General features: G+C 37.4%; 1 protein-coding gene across 3 annotated transcripts in view; it reads right to left on the minus strand.

The window, feature by feature from the left end:
* Positions 1-2059: 2059 nt before the first annotated feature.
* LOC119654723 (forkhead box protein D3-A-like) overlaps positions 2060-14824 on the minus strand; it is a 73968-nt gene continuing 61203 nt past the window's right edge. For 2 of the 3 annotated variants that reach the window (XM_038060247.1, XM_038060245.1), the window contains 8 exons: positions 3771-3912; positions 3622-3712; positions 3342-3528; positions 3099-3288; positions 2968-3034; positions 2833-2893; positions 2670-2753; positions 2060-2402 (listed from right to left, as the gene is read on the minus strand). In XM_038060247.1, the coding sequence (XP_037916175.1) occupies positions 2296-2402; positions 2670-2753; positions 2833-2893; positions 2968-3034; positions 3099-3288; positions 3342-3528; positions 3622-3712; positions 3771-3912 (929 nt within the window). In that variant the 3' untranslated portion in view covers positions 2060-2295. The remainder of the gene's footprint in view (positions 2403-2669; positions 2754-2832; positions 2894-2967; positions 3035-3098; positions 3289-3341; positions 3529-3621; positions 3713-3770; positions 3913-14824) is intronic. The other variant, XM_038060246.1, reaches the window with a different exon arrangement.

The raw sequence follows: 14824 nt of genomic DNA on the forward strand, positions 1-14824 counted from the left end.
TTTTCTAACCTCAAAAACTGAATTTTTCGAAAAACATCCCTATTTTGTTATTTTTTAACTGAAAGTTTTATATTCTATTCTCTTCATTCGATAGAGGGTTCAATATAGAATTTAACCTACATTATTTGTTTTTTTTTATCAACAAAAAAAGCAGAATCGTCTTCATTTCTTTTCTATAAAAACATTTTTTTTTAGCAAATTTTAAGTAAAGAGACCTCTTAAAATGTACTTTGGTGAACTCAGAAAAAATAAATATAATAAATGAGTTATACAGTTATATCCAAAATCTTTAATTTACCGAGAACTATGGTTTACTATATCGTAAATTTTGATCCAAGTTAAGAGAAGAGAAACGTTGAAAAGTCATCAGCAAATAGACAAACAATGTGAACACGGGGTGAAAGTTAAGGGAAAAGTTGAGTCCGGGGTGAAAGTTATGTGAGTCGGGGATAAAAATTACACGGGACTCTCTAATATCTCTTTTCATAGAAATTTCTATGTCCGATACCCAAGAAGTCGGACCCGGGGACCCCCCTTTCCACCCCCTCTCGTGGTAGCATTTAGAGAGGGAAATAGCACTAAAACAGAAGTCAGCAGAATAAAGTAATAGGACGAGTAACAAGTACCAGAATATCAGAAAATTTATGTAGGAAAACCATCGAATAGATAGTTAACTGAGTTTTAAGGATATTTTTTGTGCTTAAAAAGAGAAAGAGTCGGGATACCGGACACTGGGCCCTTCGGGTATAAAGGTTTTATGTTCTCATCTTATGTGAGAAACTTTCTCCATGTAGCGAAAATTCAAAATATTTCTTCATATATTTCCAAACTCCAAGATATGTATATATCTAAACAAACAAACATTGCCTATTATCGCATATTGACGCATACATAACATCTAAATTGATCGAAAGTACCTGAATGTTTCCGCTTTACTTCGTACACAGAAGTATACATACACATGTGTACGTAAATTGAATACCGTTGATACTAACGCAGATATATACCTATCTTAATTTGGCAGTACCCGCAAACTTCATTAAAACTTACATATACATATGTCTGTCTGGAGTAATTGATGCTGATATACAAATAACTAACAAAACCTTAAAAGGAAAACTGAAATGCTGTTTTTGCGAGCCGCCGTTCATTCCAGTTCACTTTATATGATGATGACGTCATACATTTCTTAGAGTGCAATAAATTCACGTAACTGATTTAGATCTTCTATAACTTTGTTAATAAAAGTTGGATTTCCTTAAAACTTCCCAGAATTATGCCCTTGATTATCTCTTATACTAGTGCCAAATGTACTTGTAAGATAAACTAAAGGGAGGTTTTTGGATCCAATTTCTCACATTTGTAGTTCTCACTCTCTATAAGACATGCAAAATCAAAAATAGGACCAGTTTAGAAATGCACTAGTCGAGCCCTTTCATTTGATATGCTACAAGCCATATCCTGTGAACATGTGCCACTCTTTTTCCCTTGTATGGGGAAACGAAAAACGAATAATAGTAGCGCAAAATTCTAAATTCTAATTATAAAATTCAGTCATATATTCTCAATTAAGATTGTTTATTAAATGTGAACTCACAAAGAAACTGGATTCCATCGGGTGATGGCGATGCACTTCTTACGGGACAGTTAAAAAAGCTTTTAGAGAGGTTTGGGGAGTTTTATACGGAGCAAAGTATGAAACAATATTTCACCGTCCTCCTTGACAATTTCACTCACTAAATTAATTTTGACACTTTTGTATTTTTATGAGTAACTTCCAGGTGCGGTTCTACTGAAGTTTTTTGGCGTGACTTGTGAGAAGTGATTTCTGACATTAGTGAAAATAAGATGGGCAGTCTATTGCTATAGATAAAGGGATTTATAGACAACACCTTCTCACCAAGTTTGGTGAGAATAGCTTCATTCGTTTTCGAGTAAATCAGGTGTGACAAACGCAGACAGACGACAGAAATTGAACCAATTTTGACAATGTTTCGTTTCACAAAAAGCCTTGAAAATAACCACAAGAGCTGGGACGATTGAAATAAAACAGACTTTCTACGTGTAACTTTTTATTACATTTGCTTTTCTTTATCAATGAACTTGGACGGATATAATAAATATTTTACATGCTTCGGATTGTACTTAAACTAGTTAAATGATTTTTTTCCAATAATGTACTTAAGTTAAATTTAAATATTTTGAGCCGCGAAGTTACCTTCGTAATGTTAAAAACTTTCTAGGACCATTCAAATAAATACTTCCTTCCCTTATAGAATAACAATAACCTTGGAACTACTGTTGCTGCTGGAGATACTCTTTCGTGTTTGCCGAATAATCCTGTTGCGAAGAGTTTACACTCACTTGTAATGATAAATCATCCTTCATCATGGAAAGCGACACTGTTGAGAAAAAAGCAGCACAAATTCAGGACTTGATTGCATATAATAGCATTTTAAATGGATAGTGAAATGGTTTGAGTTAGATTGGTCTTTTAAAATGGATTGGGGGAAAATGTAGGCTGGATAAACTTGCTAGTGACACTACAACTTGCCGGAAAGAGCACCATGTCGTCGCTTGCAATTGGAAGACAAGTATGACACGTTCGCAGTGGCAATATCGTATTTTGGAATTTCAAAAAAATGTTCTTATTAACGTAAAATTCTTACATGATGGATCCCAGTATGGATATGGCGCACTATCGTAATGTCTTGAACACGGTGATGACGGCCTTCCAGAAATTGTGGATATCGCTGATTGAAATGAATGAACGAAATTTACATTTTTATTAAAATACTGAAAAAAGAAAATTCAGAAATAAAGGCAGCATACCTATGTTGTTGGGGATGCTTGGGTACGTGTTCAAAGGCACGGTTTGAACGGGTTGCTGCAACTGTAGGAAATACAAAAACCATAATATTTGCAGTAAGGAAAAAAAATGTCGAATATCGTTAAAGCCTAACTTACTGGATTGCTATACGAATACGCTGACCGCGTCGAACATGAAGGATAATTGGGTGGCATCCAATGGGCCCTACATCGAAAAAGCGAAAACAGAAACTGAAAATGAAGTCATCTAATTATTTGGTTAGCTTTACCCTGCGTCATATCTTGGATATGTTTGATAAGGATTCTGAGTAAATAACGTGGGCCGCGAGGGGAAGTTTGTTGGGTTGCCATACGGTTCGCTGAACATTTTCGAAAAATGGCCCGCAGTCCTGTAAGGCCTCTTCATTCTCCTCCGCCTTCTGTAGTTGCCATTTTCAAACATATCCTCATATTGGGTATCTAGGAGTACGAACTCGGTTATCGTGGCTTTAGACAAAAAAGAAGGTTGTTACCTAATGTCCAATAGTTTCCTTTTCTTTCTCCACCACCTTCTCGAGGTACTTTCTGGAAGCATTCATTCAAACTTAGATTATGTCGGATTGAATTTTGCCAGCCTTTTTTGTTCTTTTCGAAATATGGGAACCGCGATGTTATGAAAGAATAGATTTCACTTAGTGTCGCCCGTTTCATCGGTGAATTCTGAAATTGCTCATTATCAGCAACTGCCCGTATTCAGTTTTATTGGTGGAAACGTCACCAAGTTGGAAATATTTGATTGAAATCGTTACCGACCTGTATTGCCATTGCTATTAACGCTACGTAGCTGTAAGGTGGTTTTGTCGTTGAACTCCTTTCAGATGACACCGAATTGGCATTTGAACTAGAGTGAAGGTATTGGAAATAGAATGCTTGCTATTATCATTAAGTTTGTCAGGACTCACTTTGTATTCGGACGTTCATTCAAAACTAAACTTTGTATGTCTTCTGTTTTAATCGAGGGAATTGAAGGTTTCGGCGAGCTATGCGTCTCGGGTACTCTCTCTATCACAGATGTGTGTTGGGATGTTTTCACGTTATCGTACACTAAAGAAGAAAAAGATTTACTTTGTACACAACAAACCCAACCAACGAAAGATTTAAGACAAAAATTATTATATCTATTTGTTTATTTCAATAATACAATAAACGGAGGGATATTCTAACTGTATATGGTGCATATGAATATGCATGAAAGTTACAATAAAGCGTTAACTTCTCACCGTTCTCAGTAATAGATTATGCAGGAGAGCTAAGCTCTAAGCAGTTAAAATTATGCAAGTCATCTAGCCATTGTAAAATTTAAGGAGGACATTAAAGCTTCTTATGTTAGTTAGTTATAAAGGGTGACCAATGATTAAATACCCGTGAACTCATAGGGCGAACGAAAGACTATATCAGATATTAGAAGCTTGGCTGCAGACAACGACATAATGAAGTTTGTTGTGAAAGGAAACTTCAGCAGAGCGATTATATGTTAAATCTTGCTTATTAAAACCTCCTCGCTCAAAGTGCTCTGCGTTAGGGCTTACTTTTACGGTTTCTCCGGGTTAGGATCTATGTGATAGGAGCAGGTCAAATCAGCGCCATGGATCTCAATGAAGCTGGTCCTTTTTATAGGAATATAAGCATGAAAGCGTTAACTTTGAAAGCCGATTGGGAGTGGCTCTAACAGATAGATTTCAGCTAAGTGTTTGAACTGGATCTAAGGAGTTTAAAGGTGTTGAGGAATAGTTGCCATATGATATTTCATCTTTTCTGACTGAAATTCAAACATATCGGGGAACTGCGGAGCCTTACCTTTATTTGGAGGGTGAAGGATGATAATGGCCTTTGACCTAATGGGGTTATCCTGCGTCAAGGCCTTTTTAAGGTTTTGTAAAATTTTTTTTCACCGAATATAGTCATGTGGGATATTAAATGAAAGGTCTTGATTAGTACTTTTCGAAGTCGGTATTAGTTTTGAGATTGGTAGAAAGGCGGAGAGTGGGAAGGGTGGAAAATTTTGATTTCTTTAACGGACCCATTCTCAGAAACTACTCAACCGAAAAATCTGAAAAAAATCATGAAGCTGCCTCTATATGGTGCCCAGGCCTCAAAATATTCTCCCTATCGATATCCGTTCAAATTAAGTTAATAATAGTATATTAGCATATTTTTGTGAAATTGAGTAAAACCGCCCTTAAGTTTATCCTACAGTTATAAAAGGTAGTAGTATAAAATATAGTATGAAGCATATTGTCCCTAAGTTTGATAAAAATCATACTATTAGTAACAAAGTTACAGTAGCTCAAAGTTGACTTTATCATGTAAATTTAATAGTAATAATCGTTGGCGCAACAATCCATATTGGATCAAGGCCTTGGAGTGTGTTAGAGCACTTCATTCCAGACCGTAACGGTACTATAGTACACTGTAGGAGGCAATGTGGTCAGCATTGCGCTCCCCGAGATTATTACCCTGATTTGACTCAGGTACTCATTCATAGCTGAGTCGACTGGTATCTGACGTCAAATCACGATACAAAATCCACTGTCACCGATGAGATTTGAACCGTGACCTTCCGTACGACAGCATTGCGCTCCAACCACTCAGCTATCCGGACACAAATTTACTGCAACTAACTATCAAAATCACATTAAAGTGAGTAGTCAGACTTGCTTAATGCAGATACATAACGGGCTATTCGCACAAATGGGATAGTTCTACAGTCAAATATACTCACAGAAGAAGCAAACAAAACCTTTCATACTTGAAGCGCTCAGCTTCCGGTTTCTCGATTTGTTTCCGCCTTTTTGTGAATTTTTTTCGAAGAACTGAATGAAGATACAAAGGCGAAATTTTCATCATATATTTATTAATATCTGGAGCTTACGTAACAATTTTTCAAACCGGTAGCATCGCTCATTATTGAAGCACGTAGCAACTAATCCACCCATTCCAAAAAGGGGGGTTTTCGGGTACTACGCCTGAGGGTACCCTTCTCTTCTTAAAGAAAACAATAAACGGCATTTTATCGTGTGGAGTATACCACGGTTAGCAAACTAGAATTATTAAAAAATATTAAAGGGAAATTTTTTTTTCGTATTTCCATCCTCCTTGTTTACAAGTCGGAATACGGGAGGCTCGCCCTCGGGTATAAAGGTTTTGTGTTCGCCTTATGTAAGAAACTTCAACGCACATTTTTCTATCCGTATGCAGCTACAAATCCAAAATATTCCTTGATATTTTTAGAAGACATACGTACATATTACAGCCATAGATACTACCTTCACCCTAAACAAACAAACTGCCTATTTCCGATTACTGTATATATATATATATTCACGTATATAAATTGATTGTATCCATATTTCCGATTTACTTCGTCCATAAAAGCATACATATGTACATATATAGTACGTATATTAAATGTGACTGATTTAATGTACAAACATATCTATCTGAATTAGCCACTACCCGCAAACTTCATTAGCACGCATATACTATATACCTACATACACATATGTCTGTTTGGAGTAATTGAAATTCATATACGAATGACTAAGAAACGAAAACAAAATAACTGTTTCCGACCCCATTCATATGAAATCACATCGTTGTGGTGATGACGTCATACACGTTGTAGAATGCACGAAATTCACAAAAAATGCCAAAGGTTCACCCCCTATAGCTTTGTTAATAATAGTTGGATTTTCTTCAAACTTGACCAACTTGTGCATTATATTATCCCTCACACCCATTTGTACTTTTGAAATGGACATAAGGGCGAATCCCGAAATGTGGAAATAAACTGCTATTAACCGGATGTATTTGGATGCCTAGATTTCGTAGAGATGCACCACTGTGATTTTTTCAGATATTTTGCTTGGATTGGTTATGAGAACGATGCCTGTTACACATTTTGATGACCATATTTTTAGCCCTCACTCCCCTATGTTTCACCCGATATCAAATATGGAACCAAATATGGATAAGATAGTACTAATCGAGCCCTTTTCTTTGATACATGGCCATATTTTATGAAAAAAAGCCCCCTCTTAAACTCAACACAAAATACCGGTATATATGAAGGGAACAACAGATCACACGCTCTTACCAATTTTCGCGACAATCTGTCTAGTCATTTCCGAATAAATCGGGTGTGACAGACAGACAGACAGATATCGACTCGATTCTAATAAGGTTTTGTGTTTATACAAAACCTTAAAAAAAGAAGTCAGAATACCGGAAATTCGACGCTTCGGGCATAAAGCGTTTGTGTTCATCTTATGTGAGAAACTTTCTATGCTAAAAATTTAAAATAGTCTTCATATATTTCCAAATTGCATAATTTACACATCTGGATATTAAGTCACAAATATTGCTCATTCTAAACAAACAATTATATTCTACTACCGTGTACGGATGCATACATATATATGTATATATGCACACACTCTGCACGCAAATTGAATTAAATAAGGCAATACGTGCAATATGTGTCTGGATGACTGCGTGGTTAGAGCACAAGGCTGTCATACGGTCAGAGAGAGACATTTGTATTGTGATTTGACGTCGGATATCAGTGGACTCAGCTGTGAATGAGTACCTGACTGAAATCAGGGTAATAACCTCAGGCGAGCGCAATGCTGACCACTTGCCTCCTACAGTGTACTGTAGTATACCGTTACAGTCTTGAATGAAGTGCTCCAACACACTTCAATATGGATTGTTCCGCCAACGATTATTGTTATTATATTATTAATACATATGTATACCAATTTATTTGGTCACTAATCGGAATTCTGTTAGCATATACACATCTGCCTAATCGACTAATTGATGCTGATATACAAATAACTAAAAAAAAAGTTAAAAATAAAATATTTACATGCTTTGTGCTCTTTAAATGAATCCATTTCATATGAAAATGACGTCATACGCATCTTAGACTGCAATTAATTCATATACAAAACCTTTACGCTCTATAACGTTGTTAACAATCGTTGAATTTCCATTAAATTTCCTATTTTGTTTTATTTCACACAAAACCGTAAGGAGAAACGCCATTGGAAGGTTTTCTGAATCGGCTTTTTAAGGTTTTGTATGAAACGAAACCTTATTAGAATCGTCTGTCTGTCTATTACACTCGATTTATTCGGAAATGACTGGAGCGGTTGCCGCAAAATTTTGTGAGAACGTATGGTCTGGGAATCTGCTAACAAAGTGGGATAGTACCTAATTCAAATAGATATGTTTGTACATTAAACCAGCGGTATCCAATATATGTACTGTATATGTACACATATGGAATGTATGCTTTTGTACACGAAGTAAATCGGAAATATGTGTACTGTCAATTTATATACGTACATGTATAAATATTGTATTCGTTAATATGCAATGTTTGTTTATTAAAGGTGAGCATAATATGTACCTCTATAATATGCACTTATATCTTGCAGTTTGAAAAAATATGAAATAATATTTCGACTTTTTAGCCATATACCAATGGAAAAATGTGTGTAGAAACTTTCCCACATTACAAAACTTTTATACCTCCAAAGTTGCTCGGAATATGACTAATATAATATCCCAATTTGACTAAATTCCGAATAATTCTTTCCACGAAAAAAATCTCAAAAAAGTGTGTGAAAAAGGCCTTCTAATGTAGTTTCCCCCCTTAATAAAAAATAAACAAGTCGGAATACCGGAAGCTTGTGCTTCGGGTATAAAGGTTTTGTGTTCATCTTATCTAAGAAATTTCAACGCACATTTTTATACCCGTATCCAGCTACAAAACTACGAGACATACGTACATATTACAGCCGTAGATGTTACGCTCACCCTAAACAAACAAACTGCCTATTTTCGAATACTGTACAACATATAGGCTCGTATATAAATTGATCGTACCCATATTTTCGATTTACTTCTTATATCTATCTGAATTAGGCTCTACCCGCAAAGTTCACTAGCACGCATATACTATATACCTACATACACACATGTCTCGTTGGAATAATTGATATTCATATACAAATGATTAAAGAACTAAAACAAAATAATTCTTTTCCACCCAATTTATACGAACTTACTTCGTGTGGTATTGACGAATTGATATGTAATGATGACGTCATGCAGGTTGTAGAGTGCACGAAATTCACAAAAAATTGTAAAGTTTTACCCTCTATAACTTTGTTAATAATAGTAGGATTTTCTTCAAACTTGACCAAATTGTGCACTATGCTTTTCGTTATATTCATGCCAAATTTTGTACTTCTGGGACGAATATAAGGGGGGTGCCGGGTAAATTTCTAAAATGTGGAAGTATACTATTATTAACTTTATTTGTGCAGATATCGGAACCGGATATATTTTGAGGCCTAGATTTCGCAGAGATGCACCACTGTGATTTTTTTCAGATTTTTCGGTTGGATAGGTTCTGAGAACGAGACCTGTTACACTTCTTGGGGGTCATATTTTGAGCCCTCACTCCCCTATGTTTCACCCCATATAAAATATTGAACCAGTTTCTAAAAGTACTAATTGAGACCTTTCATTTGATATCCCACATGGCCACATTTTGTGAAAAAAAATTTTGCACCCTCCTTTTACATGTATGGGGAGCCCCCCTTAAACTTAACATAAAATGGCGTCAGTTGCTGCATGTAAAGGGAACGGCAGATCACATACTCCTACCAATTTTCGTGACAATCGGTTCAGCCGTTTCCGAATAAATCGGCTGTGACAGACAGACAGACAGACAGACAGACAGACAGACAGACGGACAGACAGACAGACAGACAGACAGACAGACAGACAGACAGACGGACAGACAGACATCGAATCGATTCTAATAAGGTTTTGTTTCACACAAAACCTTAAAAAAGGAAAAACGGCCACCCGTCTCTTGCCTGTTTAACCATTGTCATTTCACGAGGTCCACCCACCCACCTACTATCCTCGGTGTTTGATAATCTTATTAGGATTAGCTCGTAATTGGCAATTAATACAATTACTAAGTGGTTTTCAGTTGAAAGCGTTTTAAAGAAATTTTCCAATAGTTTACAAGTAGAAAGAACACGCTCAGCTTATATAGATATAGCAACGTGGTGTAGTGCATAACAGACTTATGGGTTTCAATGTGGTGTTGATATTTCCTGGAGTTTTAGAATGCAGCAAATTCAAACGAAGGAGACAAACTTGACGCTCTAACTTTCTTATAGTAATAGAATTTATATCACAATTGACGATATTATATATTTTCTTATGAATTCAATTTACAAATGACTAAAAGAATTTATATCAAACTTCTTCTTTTTCTTTTATTGCAGCTTTTATCCCATTTACAAGCGTGGTCGGGTCTTTGTGAGCGGTTTCGTCATTTTATTTTATCAAATGTCTGATCTGAATGCAAACGCGAGGCATCGAGCGTATCAAGCCATCGTTGTTTCGGCCGGCCTCTTGGTCACTTACCATTGACTTGGATGTTCAGACCAATCTTGACAAGTGAATTCTCGTTACCGCGAATTACGCCTCTCTCGCAGATATCCTTATTTCGGACGTGATCAAAACGTGTCACGCGACTAGTCCAAATCAACATCTTCGTTTCCATTACCGCAAGACGTCGTTCATTTTCTTTATAGTCGGCCAACTCTCAGAACTATAGGGAGCGACAGGACGGATGATATTGCGGTAAATTTCAAACTCTGTAATTGCCTATAGTATACGTAGTGCGGATAATTTTGAAGTTCCCTTCATGAAGCTGGAGATCTACTTTTAATCCCCTATCCCGAAACTATGACGGTGCTACAACACCCTACAGCTCCCTTAGTGCTCCTTTCTTTGAGGACAATATGTAACTAGAAATTTACTTTTTGTGTATTGTCATTAAAATAAATAAAAAGGTACAATACAGCCCTTTCGACGCAAAACCTTAAAAACAATTTTTAAGCAAACGGAGGCTATGGCTATACTGATTTGTTTACTGGAACGACGGGCATTGGAAGGAGAACGCTTCACAATGAACAACTATCGGTCGCTAGCGTTTGGCGCATGTTCATTTCTTATGTCGCAGCGTAGGTTTTTTTATTTAACATTAATTTATTTGAGTACCTTGTACTCAAAAACAACGATTCTATGCTCTTAGATAGATAGGTATTTGCTGGAGTTCGCTCCACACTCCACATAGTCTTCTAATCCCTTTAAACTAATAAAGTTGGATTTACGGTATTGTAAGTTCCATGATCAAAACCTAACAAGTCGGAATATCGGAAGCTAGTACTTTGAATATAAAGGTTTATTGTTCATCTTTGTGAGAAACTTTCTACGCACATTTTTGCATTCGTATATGGCTTAAAAACCAAAATATTCCTTCATGTTTTTATCAAAAAACAAGATATACGTACATAGTACAGACGTAGACATTATGTTCACCCGAAACAGACAAACATTGCCTATTACCGAATACTATACTTATATATGCATGTAAATAAATTGATCGTATTTATACTTCCGATTTATAAAAGTATACATATATACAGATAAAGTACCTATATTGAATATTGCTTGTTATCTATCTATCTGAATTGGGCACCAACCCAAAGCGTCATTTACATATGCATATAAAAACATACATATGGCTGGCTCGAGTAAATTATACTGATCTTCTTTTTCTTCAGCCTTTAAATTATATTGATCTTCTTTTTCTTCAGCCTTTGTCCCGTTCAAAAGGCTCGCCATTTGGGCCTATCAAATGTCTGATCTCGATGCAATGTCGTGGCTTTTAAATCCCCATCGAGCATATCAAGCGACCGTTATTTTGGCCGGCCTTTTGATCGTTTCCCATCGACTTCAATGTTCAGACCAATCTTGGCAAGTGAATTCTCGTTAGCGCGAATTACGTGACCATATCATCGAAAAAACCTCTCTCGTAATTTTTCCACGATCGTTGTAACTCCATATCGATCGCAGATATTCTCATTCCGAATGTGATCAAAATGTATCATGCCACTGGTCCAATGCAGCAACTTCGGCTCCATTACCACAAGACGCTGTTTATTGTTTTTTATAGTCGGCCAACACTCAGAACCATAGAGGGCGAGAGGACGGACGACATTCCGATAAATTTTAGATTTGAGACGTTCATTGATACGTCGATCACAAAGAACACCAGTTGAGAGCAGTTCTCTATTAGCTTATAGCATTGCCCTGAGATATTTAAATCGCTCAGTGATTGTGCCTGTTTCATTGGTTCGGTCGTCAAAAACTCAGTTTTATTCAGATTCAATCTGAGATCGTATTGCATGAGGTGATCATTCCATTTTTGGACAAGTTGCTCGAGATCATTTTTACTATTAGACGTGAGGAGTCATCTGCATAAAGCATTGTATAGGGCGCTTGACGTTGGATGTCCCGTGTGACAGTGTCCATAACAAGAATGAGTTGCCGCTGCCCTGGTACGAAACCGTAGCCCTCTTCGCACCTCTTTTCATTTTTGAACTTTAAGTGTTAACCCAAAAAGAGGAGTTCGTGGACCATCAAAATTGGGAGCAAGTTCCCATTTCTTCCGGTCCGACATTAAATGGATGCGGATTTAGGGCTCCTCAATCCCTAAAAAGAAATTGTCTTTCTCCGGCCAAGCTTTGGTCTGAACTATGGGCGGATTTACTTTGAATATAATTCGTACCCTTGTTGTGTTTTGCGAATTATAAGAGGGAGCGTACAACACCTGCAAGCCACTTCGGTCACGCTGCTTCCAGGGCAGAGGTGAGGCAGCGTCTGATGAGTTACCTCTGCCCTTTATTTCAACGATTCCGCGAATACTGTTGTCGAGAATCCGTTCAAAAATCTTGATGGCATGGCATGGAAAAGTAACCGAATCGTACGGTGATTTGAACATTCTTCTAGACCACCTTTCTTTTTCCAAATTGGAACTGTGGTACTTCTTCTACTAATCCGATTGAAGAATTCACTGAGCCACAGTGTTTGGTCCCAGCTCTTCGGTTTCCAGTGCTCCGTTGCCATCGTACCACTGCTCCAAATGTCCACAATGATTGTGGAAGTGGAGAAATAACAAATTCTTCAGATGAAATCTGCTTGAAATAATCTCGCTATCTTCCCGATCTGTCTCACCATCCCGAGTGTCCAGTTTTTCGTAGAGGTTTTTGTAATAGACCGCTCGGGTAACATCGATCACTTGTTTTGTTTCCCAATTGACATTCTTATAAATTTGTCAATTGGCGAGCGTTTTATCGTCGAGAAATTTGTAGTAGATGCATTTCTTTCCACGAAGCTTCGTTTCAACATCGTCATTCCGAAGCCAAGTATCTCGGTTGATGTACCGCTTACCTGGCTTGGTGACCCCGAGGGTTGCAGAGGCCGTTTTGTGGATCGTGATTTTCATTTGGTTCCACAATTCTTCCACATTCGTAATGGTTGGCAGTCGCATAAGTGAGATTATTTCTTCTTTTTTTCTCACGCCCTTTTTAATGCGTGGCAGACCAGTGCGTTCCTCACGATGTTTTATCGATGACTTAAATCGCAGGACGGAAATCAACGGCCGATGTTGAGGTGTGATGGTCTTCTAAGGAACGGCTTTAAAATCAATCACAGTGGTAAAATGTCGGCGTCTTATGAGAATATACTCGATTTGCGTTTTACTGTTCCCAATATAAAATGTAAGAAGATGAGACAATCGTTTGATGAACCATATATTCATAAGTACAAAGGCATGGGTCTCCGTAAAATCGATTATACCCTCGCCACCCTCATTGAGTGCTCCGAACCCCCCCATGGCACCTGTTAGCGTCTGCCTTTTCACCCACATGACCATTAAGGTCAGCGGCAATGATGGTATGGTTGTCAAGGTTGCCAGAAGGCTCTTTTCTTTTTATCAGGTCGACTTGTCTGTGGTGCATATGCGATGAAGAAGTGAATAGTGCGATCAGCTGATATAATGGTAAACTTCATCTGCCGATCATCAAATCTGTCGACTTCGTTAATGGTATGACGAAAAACCTTTAAGATGGCAATGCCAACACCGTATTGAGTGTGGGAGCTACTAAAATACAGAAGTTTATAGCAATTTTTACCACGTTCGCGTTCTATGTTGCAGCTTTTGGCACCAGACCATCGGTTTTCTTACAAATCGCGGATAGCAACGCGCTTTTTCCGAAGGGCTCTTGCAAGTTTTTTCGGTCTTTCCAGTTAGGGTGCCAACGTTTACCGTGCTGACACGTATTTGTTTTGTTCGGACTAACTTACTTACACCCTGACGCCGTCCATGCGTCCTAAACCTTTGCCCATTTCTCGACAGGACCGTGGTCCGTTCTGCCGCGTCGACCTAGCATTTCTCCGAAGCTTGTTACTCGATCTGATCATCTTGGTTCTAACGACATTGGATGCATTTTCTTGATCGGCCTGTCGCGGGACCTGTTACCAAGAGAGGTTAGGAAGGATTTAGCATAGGGGAATAACTCCAACTATACTCTATTTATCTCTTTCCTTGATCTCAACATTTGATTTTCGTTTTACTGAAGGTTGTACAAAGTACGTTACCTCTAACCCTCCTCCTTTATCTGGGTTTCGGACAAGCATCCTATGTTAATAGCATGGCGGAATAAAATAATTTATATCAAACTTGATGATACTATATTTTTTCTTATGAATTCAATTTTCAAGTGAGTAAAAAGCAAAAAAAAACTGTAAATAAAAATCGCATATGGCTCCCATCAAAAATCCGTGTGGTCCCCATCAAAATATTGCAACTCGCAAAAAGCGGTTAAGCCACACCAAGCCAATTCCTACATTGCAAATCGTTTCAGCAGTTGGTAATGTAATGGAATGATTTGTGGTGTAGAGTTCTAGTAATAAGTGGTAATAAGTGTATAGTAATTTGTAATTCCTTCATGAGATGTACTAATTTGAGGTACTATAACTTTGGTGATTTCAATACGATTATAGTGAAACCAGC

The sequence above is a fragment of the Hermetia illucens genome, chromosome 4 (assembly GCF_905115235.1).
Source record: "Hermetia illucens chromosome 4, iHerIll2.2.curated.20191125, whole genome shotgun sequence".
NCBI classification, from domain to species: domain Eukaryota; kingdom Metazoa; phylum Arthropoda; class Insecta; order Diptera; family Stratiomyidae; genus Hermetia; species Hermetia illucens.